General features: G+C 43.2%; 1 protein-coding gene across 3 annotated transcripts in view; it reads left to right on the top strand.

The window, feature by feature from the left end:
• MYOM1 (myomesin 1) overlaps positions 1-14,282 on the top strand; it is a 194,559-nt gene extending 180,277 nt beyond the window's left edge. For all 3 annotated transcript variants that reach the window (XM_074383712.1, XM_003924808.4, XM_003924809.3), the window contains 5 exons: positions 1,903-2,066; positions 5,129-5,165; positions 5,416-5,438; positions 8,639-8,694; positions 13,535-14,282. In XM_074383712.1, the coding sequence (XP_074239813.1) occupies positions 1,903-2,066; positions 5,129-5,165; positions 5,416-5,438; positions 8,639-8,694; positions 13,535-13,828 (574 nt within the window). In that variant the 3' untranslated portion in view covers positions 13,829-14,282. The remainder of the gene's footprint in view (positions 1-1,902; positions 2,067-5,128; positions 5,166-5,415; positions 5,439-8,638; positions 8,695-13,534) is intronic.
• The last annotated feature ends 419 nt before the right edge of the window (positions 14,283-14,701 follow it).

The raw sequence follows: 14,701 nt of genomic DNA, 5'->3' as shown, positions 1-14,701 counted from the left end.
AAAATACATTTATAATAATATACATTAGAAAAAATTGTAATAGTATCCATAGTTTTACCAGCCCTACTATGAATATTTTAGGATACTTCCTTTTAGCCTTTTTTCTATGCATGATGGTTACTATAATAATGTTATTTTACATACCACTTTTTAAACATTTCCTCACTTTTAATAACTTCTTCATAAAGTTTCTTTTAACATAATTAAAAGTATGTCTACCTAGCTTTCTCTTAGTTCATCTATATCGGTAGCATTTCTACTCCATAAGATCACAAAACAAAGGGCTGTATTTCCTTATATTCTTGCAGAGAATACATTTCATGAGTCTGCCCATGACCTATTGTAGAATTCTGAGAAACTCACATCCTGGGGCAGAGAACGTGACTCATTCACGTTGGCAGCAACTCTGCTTTTTATTCACTCTTGGCTCTCCTACCAAGTGCATATTTGTCTGTTTTAAATAGCTTTGTAACAAAATATGTCAATAGATGTCAGACACAGGTGAGCCTCCATAAGTGTGTTTTTCAGCTAGCTTGTAAAATCTGATTTTTACAAGCCGTAGATTATCTAGATGAAATATGCAGTACAATAATATGTAGTTTGGCCTTCTAGTTTTATAGATTACCCCAGTCCAACAAATAAACCCAAACAAAAACAAAGATAATTAATACCACTGAGAAGCAGTAGTATTGTGATTTACACTGGACCTGAGACTGCTATAAAGAGTTTATTTTTGGCCGGGCACGGTGGCTCAAGCCTGTAATCCCAGCACTTTGGGAGGCCGAGGCGGGTGGATCACGAGGTCAAGAGATCGAGACCATCCTGGTAAACATGGTAAAACCCCATCTCTACTAAAAATTCAAAAAAATTAGCTGGGCATGGTGGCATGTGCCTGTAATCCCAACTACTCAGGAGGCTGAGGCAGGAGAATTGCCTGAACCCAGGAGGCGGAGGTTGCGGTGAGCTGAGATCGCGCCATTGCACTCCAGCCTGGGTAACAAGAGCGAAACTCTGTCTCAAAAAAAAAAAAAAAAAAAGAGTTTATTTTTTATTTTTTATTTTTTATTTTTCTTTTTTGAGACAGAGTCTTGCTCTGTTGCCAGGCTGGAGTGCAGAGGTATGATCTCAGCTCACTGCAACCTCCGCCTCCCGGGTTCAAACGATTCTCCTGCCGCAGCCTCCTTATTAGCTGGGACTAGAGGCGTGCGCCACCATGCCCCGCTAATTTTTATATTTTTAGTAGAGACAGGGTTTCACCATGTTGGCCAGGATGGTCTCAATCTCTTGACCTTGTGATTCGCCCACCTCAGCCTCCCAAAGTGCTGGGATTATAGGTGCCAGCCACCATGCCCAGCCTATAATGAGTTATTAATAAATGTTCAGACTGTCAGAACTTGGGCCTTAGAATCCCAGTTCTGTATGTCATGGCCCACAATTTTTCTGAAGCAGAAGAACAACATATACAGATCCCTCAGTTTTGTTTGTTTGTTTGTTTGTTTGTTTTGAGATGGAGTCTTGCTCTGTTGCCCAGGCTGGAGTGCAATGGTGTGATCTTGGCTCACTGCAACCTCCACCTCCCAGATTCAAGCAATTCTCCTGCCTCAGCCTCCCAAGTAGTTGGGATTACAGGAATGCACCCCCAAGCCTGGCTGATTTGTATTTTTCGTAGAGATGGGGTTTCTCCATGTTGCTCAGGCTGGTCTCAAACTCCTGACCTCAGGTGATCCACCGCCTTGGCCTCCCAAAGGGCTGGGGTTACAAGCATGAGGCACCGCTCCCAGCGAATCCCTTGTTTTTTTAAAAGCCTACAAAACTTTATGTCAAGAGTGTCAATAAGAGACAAAGTAAAGATCAGCACTGGATGGAAGCAAACGCTAAGGATGTTTTCTTTGATTTTTACAGTGGAACCGCCATTAAATACTCAGACAGGGTTAAGACCGGGGTTACGGGAGAACAGATCTGGCTACAAATCAATGAGCCCACCCCGAATGACAAAGGGAAGTACATCATGGAGCTCTTTGATGGCAAAACTGGACATCAGAAGACAGTGGATCTTTCTGGACAAGGTAAAGAGTTATTTTCCAGATTCAAATTACTCTAGATGAGTGAGCCTTTTAAAAGGAATGAAGGGCGTTGGGTATGGTGGCTCATGCCTGTAATCACAACATTTTAAGAGGCCAAGGCGGGAGGATGGCTTGAAGTTAGGAGTTCAGGACCAGCCTGAGCAACAGAGTGAGACTTTATCTCTACAACAACACCTGTAGTGCCAGCAACCTAAGGAGGCAGAAAAATCAATTGAGCCCAGGAGTTCAAGACCAGCCAGCCTGGAGCAACACAGCGAAACTCAGTCTCTATTAAAATAAATAAATAAGTAATAAAAAAATGCTCAGTTATAAGTAAAAAATTGAAAAATACTGAGCCATTATTTAATCTTTTTTCAAAACTATACTCTTCATCTTATTCTTTCCTGAAAAATAAAATAGTCGGCCAGGTACAGTGGCCTTTAATCCTAGCACTTTGGGAGGCCAAGGTGAGAGGATCACTTGAGGCCAGGAATTCAAGACCAGCCTGGGCAATATAGTAAGACTACAGCTCTACAAAAATAAAATTTTAAGAAATTAACCAGGTGTGGTGGTATATGCCTGTAATCCCTACTACTCAGGAGGCTGAGCTAGGAGGATCACTTGGGCCCAGAAGGTTGAGGCTACCATGAGCCAAGATCATACTATTGCACTGCAGGCTGGGCAACAGAGCAAGATTCTGTTTAAAAAAATTTTTTTTTAGTATTGTCTATACTATATTAAGAGTTAATAAAGGAAACTGTGGACTGACTTTTCCTCTACTTTTTCATTTTAAAATACAGTCTCAGGCAGGCGCTGTGGCTCACACCTGTTATCCTAGTACTTTGGGAGTTTGAGGCAGGTGGATCACCTGAGGTCAGAGGTTCGAGACCAGCCCCTGGCCAACGTGGCAAAACCCTGTCTCTACTAAAAATACAAAAATTAGCCAGGCATGGTGACTCATGCCTGTAATCGCAGCTACTTGGGAGGCTGAGGCAGGAGAATTGTTTGAACCCAAGCAGCGGAGGTTGTAGCGATTCAAGGTTGCACCACTGTACTCCAGCCTGGGCTACAGAGCGAGACTCCATCTCAAAAAAAAAATGCAGTCTCAGTATGTAATAACTCAGGTTTTTTCAGCCTCAGAGTGTGGATCCATCATTTAGAGCATAGTCCTTCACCCTGCTTGGAGTGTTTTTGGTGCTGAATCCCCTTGCCTTCACCCCACCCACTCACGGTGACTGGAAAGACTCGATACAGGACCTGCAGTAATGGGAGCAGCTGCTCCCGAGGGATGCGGACTTTCTAGGACACACTCTGCCTGCGTCACACGCGCACAGTAACGGGATTTCTTCCACACTCCATCTGACAATCTGAAACACAATAGGAAAAGGGAAGCAGGAAGTGGGTGGAAAATTTTAAATTTTTTTAAATTTTATTTTTACTCTCTGGTCTACCAAAGCATATTTAACTACCCCACCCTGAAATCCCTTTTAAGGAAGAGGCTGTAGATTGTCCTGCCAGCATTGCCACTGCCACCAAGCACAGATTGGCTCGGCCATTCCCACCTCTCTGAGTGGTGTGGGGACAAGAAGAAGCATTGACCTCAGCCTGGGTCTGCCTAACTAGTCTACCCCTCATTTTACAGAGGAGAAAAAATCAGGGCCAGCAACTTTAAGCCTAGCCTTATACTTATTTTTCCCATCTATAAGATGAGGGAATAAGCTAGTATTATCTAAACATTCTCTAGACTTAAAATATTATGATTCCTAGACCACTGAGGAGATTAAAGATGAGGTAAGAGAGATTTCAAAATGAAGCTACCAGCCAGACATGGTGGCTTATATCTCTCATCCCAACATTGTGAGAGGCTGAGGCAGGAGGATCCATTGAGCCCAGGAGTTCCAGACCAGCCTGGACAACATAGCAATACCCTGTCTCTACAAAATAAAAAATTTAAAAAAATAGCTAGGTGTGGTAGTACACACTGTAGTCCCAGCTACTTGAGAGGTAAGAGGATCACATGAGCCCAGGAGTTCAAGGCTACCATGAGCTATGATTGCACTCCTGCACTCCAACCTGGGCAATGGCAAGACCCTGTCTCTTAAAAAAAAAAAAAAATGAAGCTGCCATTTTGCCTGAGTCTTTAATCAAAGTGGCTTACTCTGCAGGCACAGAAGAAAAAAAAAGATTTGAGAGCTATATAGGTCTGATTTTCTTGTCCTACTTGCTTTCATCTCCTCTCCATCATGACATAAGAAACATTGCTTCAGGCAAGCGCCAGCACACTCTGTGATTACAGTAACTCATTGTGCCTTTTTACCCAAGTAGACCAGACAGCATAACGGAAAGAGCCTATCTCGGAGGCTATGATGTCGGGGATAATTTAGTAAGAGAAAGTTTTTGTTTTTGTTTTGACACTCAGGATGTTTACTCAACAACTAGCTTTTCTTTGAAACAAACTTTTATGGCCAGGCAGGGTGGCTCACACCTGTAATCCCTGCACTTTAGGAGGCTGAGGTGGGTGGATCACTTGAGGTCAGGAGATTGAGACCATCCTGGCCAACATGGTGAAACCCCATCTCTACTAAAAACACAAAAATTAACTGGGTGTGGTAGCGCATACCTGTAGTCTCAGCTACTTGAGAGGCTAAGGCAGGAGAACAGCTTGTACCTGGGAGGTGGTGGTTGCAGTGGGTGGAGATTGCACCACTGCACTCCAGCCTGGGCACAGCAAGACTCCGTCTCAAAAAAAAAAGAAAAGAAACAGACTTTTATTTCCATTTTTTCTTTGTTGGAGCTAATCTTTGCCTTTCTGTTTGAGGGATTGAAGCTCTCTTGATGAGTCGAAATCTTCTAAAATCAATTTCGTATTTTGTACCTAGAAAGTACCTCCTGGCCTTGTTAAGTACATGAAGCTGTGGAGTGAACACACAGGCAAAATCTTAATCGAAATTGGTTTAGTCATGTCTGGATGGATCACAGTGCTCTCCAGTTGTAAATTTTCATTGGCTCCTTTGTGTCATCAATTCTGGGTGAGAAAATTCTAACTTTTCTTTTTTCTCTTAAAGCATACGATGAGGCCTATGCTGAATTCCAGAGGTTGAAGTAAGTCCCTTGTCCTAACAAATGCCACTTGCATGAGCTCATTCCCTGGAAACTTGCTTACTGCTCACCACTCTGAGAGAAAGAGGCTTTTATTTTAGAAAGCACAGTAGAAGCAGCACTTCCCATTATTATATGGAAAGGTGGAATGTTCCTGAGGCAATGAAAATGTCATCAAGGTTCACTACTTTGAAGTAATACTAACACAGATTTCTTCTTTGTTTGTCTGTTTGTTCGTTTCTCTCAACCACAGACAAGCTGCCATCGCCGAGAAAAGTAAGTAAACCATTTTCACACAAATTCCTGCTGTAGATTCAAAAGATAATTTTATTTTGCTATTATGACTACAGATGGAGGAGAGTGGAAGTGTTTTTTTTTTCTTTTTTAAATCTTAGCTGTTCTACATATGTTTTCATTTTAGTCTTTTGAGTAAGAATGTCTATGAAAAGAAAGTCTCAGGTTACATTGTAAAGAATGTCACCCCACCCTTGACTTGAGCTAAGACCCAGATATCCTGAGAAACTTCTTGGCTGCAAATCATAAAATAGGTTGTTAGTTACTTGCAGGTACAATGTTTCATAAAAATGTATATATATTGGAGAAAAGAAACATTGTTAGGGTCAGTCACAGTGGCTCACACCTGTAATCCTAGCACTTTGGGAGGCTGAGGCAGGCAGTTCACTGGAGGTCAGGAGTCCCAAGACAATCCTGGCCAACAAGGTGAAACCCCATCTCTACTAAAAAATACAAAAATTAGGCAGGCATGGTGGCGTGCGCCTGTAGTCCCAGCTACTCAGGAGGCTGAGGCAGGAGAATTGCTTGAACTAGGGAGGTGGAGGTTGCAGTGAGCCGAGATCACACCACTGTACTCCAGCCTGGGCGACCGAGTGAGATTCTGTCTCAAAAACAAAAAACAACAACAACAAAAGAGAAACATTGTAAATTTGATATCAGGTAAATTCACTGTAAGTTGTCCCCAACAAGTACTGTGCATTTTCCTGGGAATGCAAATAAGGCCCTTCTTCTTTTCATGTGACTAGACACAGTCCAAGAGCACCAACACCAGTCTGTCAAGTCTGCTTGTGTACCCAGAAACACATACACTGCTGCCTTCCTGTGAGCTGTTTGTTTCACACACACAGATTTGTAGAATTCAGTCTTACAGGACCATAGGAGTCACTAACTAATCCATAATACTAATTCAGCTTCTCTGTGCCAGTGGGAGCCAGAATTTTAAAATTGTTACGGGCTAAAATGGTAGAGCTCACCTGAGTTGGATGTGAAGAGGAAAGGGAGGAGCGAGAAGGAAAGTCATCCTTCCCTGCAGGGCTCCATGTGCTTCTGGATGGAACTTTAACCTTTGAACCTGAAACCTGCACTGTTGCACTCCATTCCCGTCTCTGCTTTCTCCACTCCTGCTCAGGCCCTGAATTTGTGGACTGCAGCTAGGGGTAAGCAGCAGAGGCTGGCACGGGGGCATCAGAGGTCACAGGGTAAGCTGTGGGTATTGAACAAGAGGGAGCCGTTCTTGTTTGCTACTGAGCAAAGCCTACATCCACAAGCAGTCTTCCGTCTGCAGATTCTTAAACTGTTCTGTGGGCAAGGAGTTCATGAATGCTTTAGAACTGAAGGCAACCTTAGAGCTCTTCTAGTTCCATGTTTGTAAACTTTTTTAAGCCATGAAACACTTGCTTCAAATTGATGCAGGATTTTTGTTCCTTAGTACAGCTAAATCCAGGTTCTTGTCTCACAACCAGGAAAAATGAGGCACGTGGACACATTAAAGGGTGAGGTGTGCAGAATGTATTCAGTGAAAGGAAAGCTCTCGGGAAGAGAGGGGTTCTCCAAGCAGGTTTCCCCCCCACAATTGAATACCAGGGCTACCATGGAGCTGAGGAGGCCAGGCCCCTCCATGTATAAGGCACAAATTCCTGGTGGCTCCCTGCCATCCCCCCAGTGCACATGTAGGCATGCCCAGGCAAGACGTAGGTAGTATCAGAAAAGGCAGCATTTGATTGGTTAAAAGGCATTATTCAGAAATAATCATAGTACCCACAAGTCTAATGCAACCCCTTGTCCCATTCTGCAAATTAGGAGACTGAGCCCAACCCAGTAAAGTGAGCTGCCCAGTATCACACAGCATGTCACACAGGGAACCAGACAAGGGTTAGGCTTACAGGTGGCGTGATGGAACCAGAAGTAGAATGCTGTCATGTTTCACCAAAAGCAAAGCTTTAGCCTCACTTAGTGGAGAACGGAATTGTAGACAGGAGGGCCAAGAGTCACACATTAACAGAACCAGGCTGAAAAATGAGAGGGAGGTGGCTGCTGTGTTCATGCCAGAGAGAACACCTTTGAGTGAATGACAGAAATGTACCCTTTCTAGGGGCTGAGGCAGTCATGCCCAGAGCACAGAACTTGGCAAGGGCACCAGCCCAGGATCTCAGCACCTATCCTGTGCCTCGTCTCCTCACCTGGGGGCCTTTATACTCACAGCCATACACAGTGGTCTGCATGGCACTACCAAGAACAACCAGGGGACAAGAAAGGGAGACACTCTCTAGAGAAAGCCTCAAAGAAAGCTTATGGCCAGGCCTGGTGGCTCAAGCCTGTAGTCCCAACACTTTGGGAAGCCAAGGCAAGACACTTGAGCCCAGGAGTTCAAGACCAGCCTGGGTAACATAAGGCCCTGTCTCTTAAAAACAAAAATGCTTACATCTGCATGATCCTCCAGTCTCCTAGCATACCGCCCTTCCATTATGCAACCTTATCTCATCATATGGAAACCCCCAAAAAAGGCCAGGCTAGGCTTGGAGGCTGCCCATAGAAATCTGTTCTCCTTACTTGAGCTTAGCCCTGCTAAGGTACAGAAGGCGCAGGGATGAATATAGCCATGAAAATGGTAGAGCAGGTCTTGATATGAGAAAGCTATCACACGCTGGTATTTTAGGTACAGATACAGGCACCCCCACACACAAACAATATACTGGTAAAGAAGGATTAAAATCCTGAATCCAGCCAGGCGTGGTGGCTCACACGTGTAATCCCAGCAGTTTGGGAGGCAGAGGCAGGCAGATCACTGGAGGTCAGGAGTTCAAGACCAGCCTGGCCAACATGGTAAAACCCCATCTCTACTAAACATACAAAAATTAGCTGGGCATGGTGGTGCATGCCTGTAATCCCAGCTACTTGGGAGGCTGAGGGAGGAGAATTGCTTGAACCTGGGAGGCAGAGGTTGCAGTGAGCTGAGATTGTGCCACTGCACTCCAGCCTAGATGACAGAGTTAGACTCTGTCTCAAGAAAAAAAAAATCCTGAATCCCTGGATCATTTTCTTCTTTTGCATGTCGAAAACTATCTAAAAGAACTATCAGGAGAGGGAAACTAAATTGCAAGTGTAGCCTCCCAGGTGGTTTTTTGAGTATGACCGCTGGCCTCGCCACTGCAGTGATTAACCTGAAATGCCTATGCTTACAGATCGTGCCCGAGTGTTGGGAGGTCTCCCAGATGTGGTCACCATCCAGGAGGGGAAGGTAAGCATAAAGCACGCCTGTGCCTGCTCCTTCTTCACTAGGAACATGTTCCAGTGCCCCAGACCATGTTCCTTCTTTTAAGATACCCTTAACGGCCTACTGTCTTCATCTTATTCCACTTGCTTATACTTGACCAGAGTAAACAAACACAAGGTTAAAAATCAGTCGGCTTTCTGGCTGGGTGCGGTGGCTCATGCCTGTAATCCCAGCACTTTGGGAGGCCAAGGCAGGAGGATCACCTGAGGTCGGGAGTTCAAGAGCAGCCTGGCCAACATGGCGAAACCTTGTCTACTAAAATTACAAAACTTAGCCAGGTATGGTGGCAGTGCCTGTAATCCCACCTACTCGGTAGGCTGAGACAGGAGAGTCACTTGAACCCGGGAAGTGGAGTTTACAGTGAGCCAAGATCAACCCACTGCACTCCAGCCCGGGCAACAGAGCCAGACTCCATCTCAAAAAAGAAAAAAAAATCAGTTTTCCAATCATTTTAATGTTTTATACATCAACCATCGGGATAAAAGTCTATCTCTAATAGATATATGTAATATCTTTCAAGAGTCGCCCTTTAAAATTATGAGAAACTGAAAATGTTCTGTGTTAACTGTATGACAAAGAAAATTGAAGAAAGAAATTACCTCTAACAGAGTGGAATATGGAAATTTCTATAGGCTCTAGTTCTGTTGAAAATAGGCTTCTTGGCTGGGCACAGTTACTCACACCTGTAATCTCAGCACTTTGGGAGGCTGAGGTGGATGGATTATGACATCAGGAGATGAAGATCATCCTGGCCAACATGGTGAAACCCCCTCTCTACTAAAAATACAAAAATTAGCTGGGCATGGCAGCGCACACCTGTAGTTCCAGCTACTTGGGAGGCTGAGGCAGGAGAATGGCTTGAACTAGGGAGGCGAAGGCTGCAGTAAGCCAAGATCACGCCACTGCACCACAGCCTGGGCGAGAGAGCGAGACTCTAAAAAAAAAAGAAGAAGAAGAAGAAGAAAAGAAAGAAAAAGAAAAGAAAAGAAAACAGGCTTCTTTCTTTTTTATTAATTTTTTTCCCCTGTGACAGAACTCCAGGGGATCCTGAGAACATGTGCCCCCAGGCCGGGAGCAGTGGCTCACGCTTGTAATCCCAGCACTTTGGGAGGCGACATGCAGATAGCTTGAGCTCAGGAGTTTGAGACCAGCCTCGGCAACATGGCGAAACCCCATCTCTACAAAAAATACAAAAATTAGCGAAATGTAGTGGTGCACACCTGTAGTCCCAGCGACTCAGGAGTCTAAGTGGAAAGATCACTTGAGCCCAGGAGGCAGAGGTTATAGTGAGCTAAGATCGCACCACTGCACTGCAGCCTGGATAATAGAGATCTTGTCTCAAAACAAAAAAAAACATGCACCTCTGTTTTCTTTCCCTTTGATTTTAAACTGATGTAACCTGGCTCTATAATAATCTCTCCAAGAGATTACAACATTGTAAATTTCAGGTAAATCACTGAAACTTGTCCCAAACAAGTACTGTACATTTTCCAAAGAGCTCTTGTAAGATAAAGATGCCAAATAAGGCCTTTCTTACCTTCATTTAACTAGACACAGTCTGAGCAAACCAACATAGTTTCTAACCTAGATTCACTTTTTTTAACTTGATGTTTCATTAAAAAGTTTAGAGCCACTGGGTATAGTGGCTCATGCCTATAAACAAGCACTTTGGGAGGCCAAGGCAGGACGATTGCCACCCAGGAGTTCAAACTAGCCTGGACAACATAATGAGACCCCATCTCTACAAAAATATTTTTAAAATTCAGTTGGGTGTGGTGGTGCACACCTGTAGCCTTAGCTACTCTGGAGGCTGAGGTGGGAGGATTGCTTGAGTCCAGGAGGTCAAAGCTGCAGTGAGCCATGACCATGGCACTTCACTTCAGCCTAGACAACACAGACACTCTACAAAAAATAAATTAAAACAAGTTCAGTGTACCAGTCCTAGGGTAGAGATATTTGTAGTGGAACAAACTTTCTACTTCAGAGGGCACTGAAGACATACAGTGGGTGGTTGGAATTCGGGTAACAAAGCCAGGCATGTGGAAATGCTTTAGCAAGTGGTAGGTTTCATTCAACTGTATTTCCTCCTTGGTGGAAAATATGATCAGAGTGAACTTTAAACTCAAGCATTGCAGGGGCTCTTTTGTTCTTCGACTCTCTTTTCCATTTTCCTCACCTAACAAGGTTAAACATATACAACTCACTAGGTCATACTGAGAATTAAGAAAGAGAATGTATGTGAAAGTACTTTTTAATGCAGAACTCAAATCTTAAGTATACATAATGAGTTTTCCATGATACCTAAGGTGTTTGGGAGTTTTGATTTTTTGGGTTTTTTTGCATTTTTTTTTCCTAACCACTAGACTGTTTGGGAGTGTTTGAGACTCTTCATTTGATTTTGTTGAAAGCTTTAACTCCCAAATAATCACAATTTCCAAAAGCATATACTTAATCTGCTCATTGTGTTTAAGTATAATAATTGGACACTTCTTTTTTTGACTGAAATGTATTTGTAGGGTAATTCAATAAGAAATATTAATTAGTGATGGGAGAAAAACAGATTTCTTAATCTAGCCAATTTTAAATGATACACCTACAAAAGAGGTAACAAATAATCATGTAACACCATTAGAAGCATATGTAGAAGGATGCTGTTTCTCTCTACATTGTGAGCCCTAGTTCTTTCCTTATCACTTCTGGATTTTAGTAAGAGAAAAATACAAGAATGGAACTTTAACATGTGAAGTAAATTCAACATCATTAACCACCAGGAAAGTGAACATTAAAACCACAATGAAATATCACTCCACACCTATCAGAATTGCTGTAATAAAGAATAGGAGCTGGATGGGCTGGTGTACAACAAATGGTGAAGAGGCTGCGGAGAAAGTGAATCACTTGTATATTCTGGTGGGAATCTAAGCCAAAATTATATAGCCACACAGAAAAACAGTTTGGCAATTTCTTTTTTTTTTTTTTTTTTTTTTGAGACTGAGTTTCGCTCTCGTTACCCAGGCTGGAGTGCAATGGCGCGATCTCGGCTCACCGCAACCTCTGCCTCCTGGGTTCAGGCAATTCTCCTGCCTCAGCCTCCTGAGTAGCTGGGATTACAGGCACGCGCCACCATGCCCAGCTAATTTTTTGTATTTTTAGTAGAGATGGGGTTTCACCATGTTGACCAGGATGGTCTCGATCTCTTGACCTTGTGATCCACCCATCTCAGCCTCCCAAAGTGCTGGGATTACAGGCTTGAGCCACCGCGCCCGGCCAGTTTGGCAATTTCTGGGGGAAAAAAAGAAAGAAAACATGGGCTGGGCATGGTGGCTCATACCTATAATCCAAGCACCTTGGGAGGCCACAATGGGAAGATTGCTTGAAGTTAGGAGTTCAAGATCAGCCTGGTCAGCATAGCAAGACCCCATCTCTATTCTCTATTTTTTTTAATTAAATAAAGAGAAAAATGAAACATGCATTTATCATACATCCCTGCAATTGTATCCCTGGGCATTTATCCCAGAGAAAGAAATTTATTCTCACATAAAAACCTGTACACAAATGTTCATAGCAACTTAGTTCATCATAGTTCAAAACTGGAGAAAGCCTAGGTGAATCTGAAGGGTGTAAACATACTATGACATTCTATTCAGCAGTAAAAAGGGATAAACTATTGATACATGCAGCACCTTGGATGAATCTGCAAGGAATTATGCTGAGTTACAAAGGTTATTCTGAAAGGTTATATACTGCATGATTCTATTTACATAATATCTTTGCCATGACAAAATTTTAGAAATGGAAAACAGATGAGTGGTTGCCAGATATTAGAAACAGGGGTTGGAAGTTGGAGGGGGGAGGTGAGTGTGATTAAAAAAGGACAGCACAAGGGGTTCTTATAGTGATGAAAATATTCTGTAAATTGAACAGAATGAAACACACACAAAAACAAATCAGTGCCAGTAAAATTGGAAAAATCTAAATACTGTAAGGTCAGTGGATTGCATCAATGTCAATAAACTGTTTATAACATTGTACACAGTTTTGTAAAATGTTACCACTGGGGAAGCTGGGTAGATGGCACACCAGATCTCCTTATTATTTCTTATAGATCTCTTTATTATTTCTTACAACTGCATGTGAATTTACAATTATCTAAATTTTTTTCAATTAAAAAAAGGTAAGGTAAGGTAGAACTGTAGACCTTGTATCTACATGTATATCTAGAATATCGATCTTTTAGAATAAGGTTTCAGCACAGATGGGAATCTTTTCTTTAGGAATGCATTTTGGTAGGGGACCACTGCAACTGCAACAGATTGGATGGGGTTTGAGGAGAGAAGTGAAAGAAGGTGGTGGAATTTGAAAATTAGTAACAGGATCTGAAGCAGCTGCTATGATTCTGCTGCTGGGCTCTTTGACGCAAATGAAATGCAAAGTGAGCAGGTGGCAATTACAGCAATGAGATTGCTCTACTCAGACCCAAAATGCCACAAGAGAGCAAAAGGATCTATATGTTTAAGAAAGAGGAAGTGAAAATGGGGAATAGATGGAAACTCCTTCGTGTGTTTTTGATAGGAAGCATTCCAGAAGCCAGAAAGCACAAAAAGGCCTTGAGGAGACCTCCTCAAATGTTATTTCAAACTGTAACCCACATGGGTGCATACATATAACTATTTTAAATCCTGGTCTGGGAGGTTTTTATTTATCCTCCCTTTGCTCATGCCAAACCACCAGCCAGCAAGATGGCTGACGTTGCATCTATTATATCTGATTTATCTTCTTCTCTCCCATAAAACCTGTCTTGCAGGCCCTTAATCTTACTTGTAACGTGTGGGGAGACCCAACTCCAGAGGTCTCGTGGTTGAAGAATGAGAAGGCCCTGGCCTCAGATGACCACTGCACCCTCAAGTTTGAGGCTGGGAAGACCGCATACTTCACCATCACTGGTGTGAGCACGGCTGACTCGGGCAAATACGGGCTGGTTGTGAAGAACAAGTATGGCTCGGAGACCAGCGACTTCACCGTCAGCGTGTTCATCCCAGAGGAGGAGGCAAGGATGGCTGCCTTGGAGTCCCAGAAAGGCGGCAAGAAGGCCAAGTGACCGGGGGTGCGAGGAGAGCCAGCCGGCCTGTGCGACTTGCACGTGAACGGTTTGCGTTAAGGATGAGACATCTTCGTGCTTTCTCTTCCCTGTTATTTTCTGGCTTGAGGGAAAAATAACGTCAGATCTTTGATTCATATAAAAAAAGCACCAAATAATGACACTTTAATCATTTTTCCTTATCTACAGAATTATGTGTTAAGAAAATACCATTAATAGCACAGAGATTAGGAAACAGTTTTAATGAGAAGACTTGAATAAAGTTGGAGGGACATTGAATGATGGTCAGAGGGCAGACGAATGTGTTGTGGGGCGAGTTGGGATTTGCCACAGCTGTGAAGTGAAGGCCACGTCTCGTGTTGTAACAGAAGTGATGTGCTTTTCTGCAGGTGCCTCGTGGCTGGGAACCTCCTCAGTACAAATAAACAGTTTTCACATCTGTCCTCTTCCCCAACAGTGTTTCTCGAATTCCTACTGTTTTGCTGCTAGGTTGGGTGGCTTCTGGTGCTTCTTTCTCAACACGTCTTGTGCCACATCTTATTTAAATTCCGTTTGGTGAAAGCAGTACCTCTCAACATGATCAGATAAGTCGACTGAGCTCAATGAGGTTCAGGAGTGTGAAATTACACTCCAACTGCACATCTGTTGGCTTACCACACAAGCCAATTCCATTATTGCCAATTACATGTGATAAGATGATGTGAGGTGCCTCGTGCCAGAATTGGAGACTAAGGACCCATAGCTAAGAATAAAAGGCACAAAAGAAGCCTCATTCTAAGCTCAGAGAACTGCCAGCTGTGGAACTTGCCACTCCCTAAGGGGTTTGCTAAGAGTCAGCTTCCCAGCAGAAGCTGTTTTAGAGAGTTTTATCCT

This window comes from Saimiri boliviensis, chromosome 13 (assembly GCF_048565385.1).
Source record: "Saimiri boliviensis isolate mSaiBol1 chromosome 13, mSaiBol1.pri, whole genome shotgun sequence".
In the NCBI taxonomy this organism is placed as follows: Eukaryota; Metazoa; Chordata; class Mammalia; order Primates; family Cebidae; genus Saimiri; species Saimiri boliviensis.
Note: the sequence above shows the minus strand (reverse complement) of the source record. Positions and strands in the feature narration are given on the sequence as shown.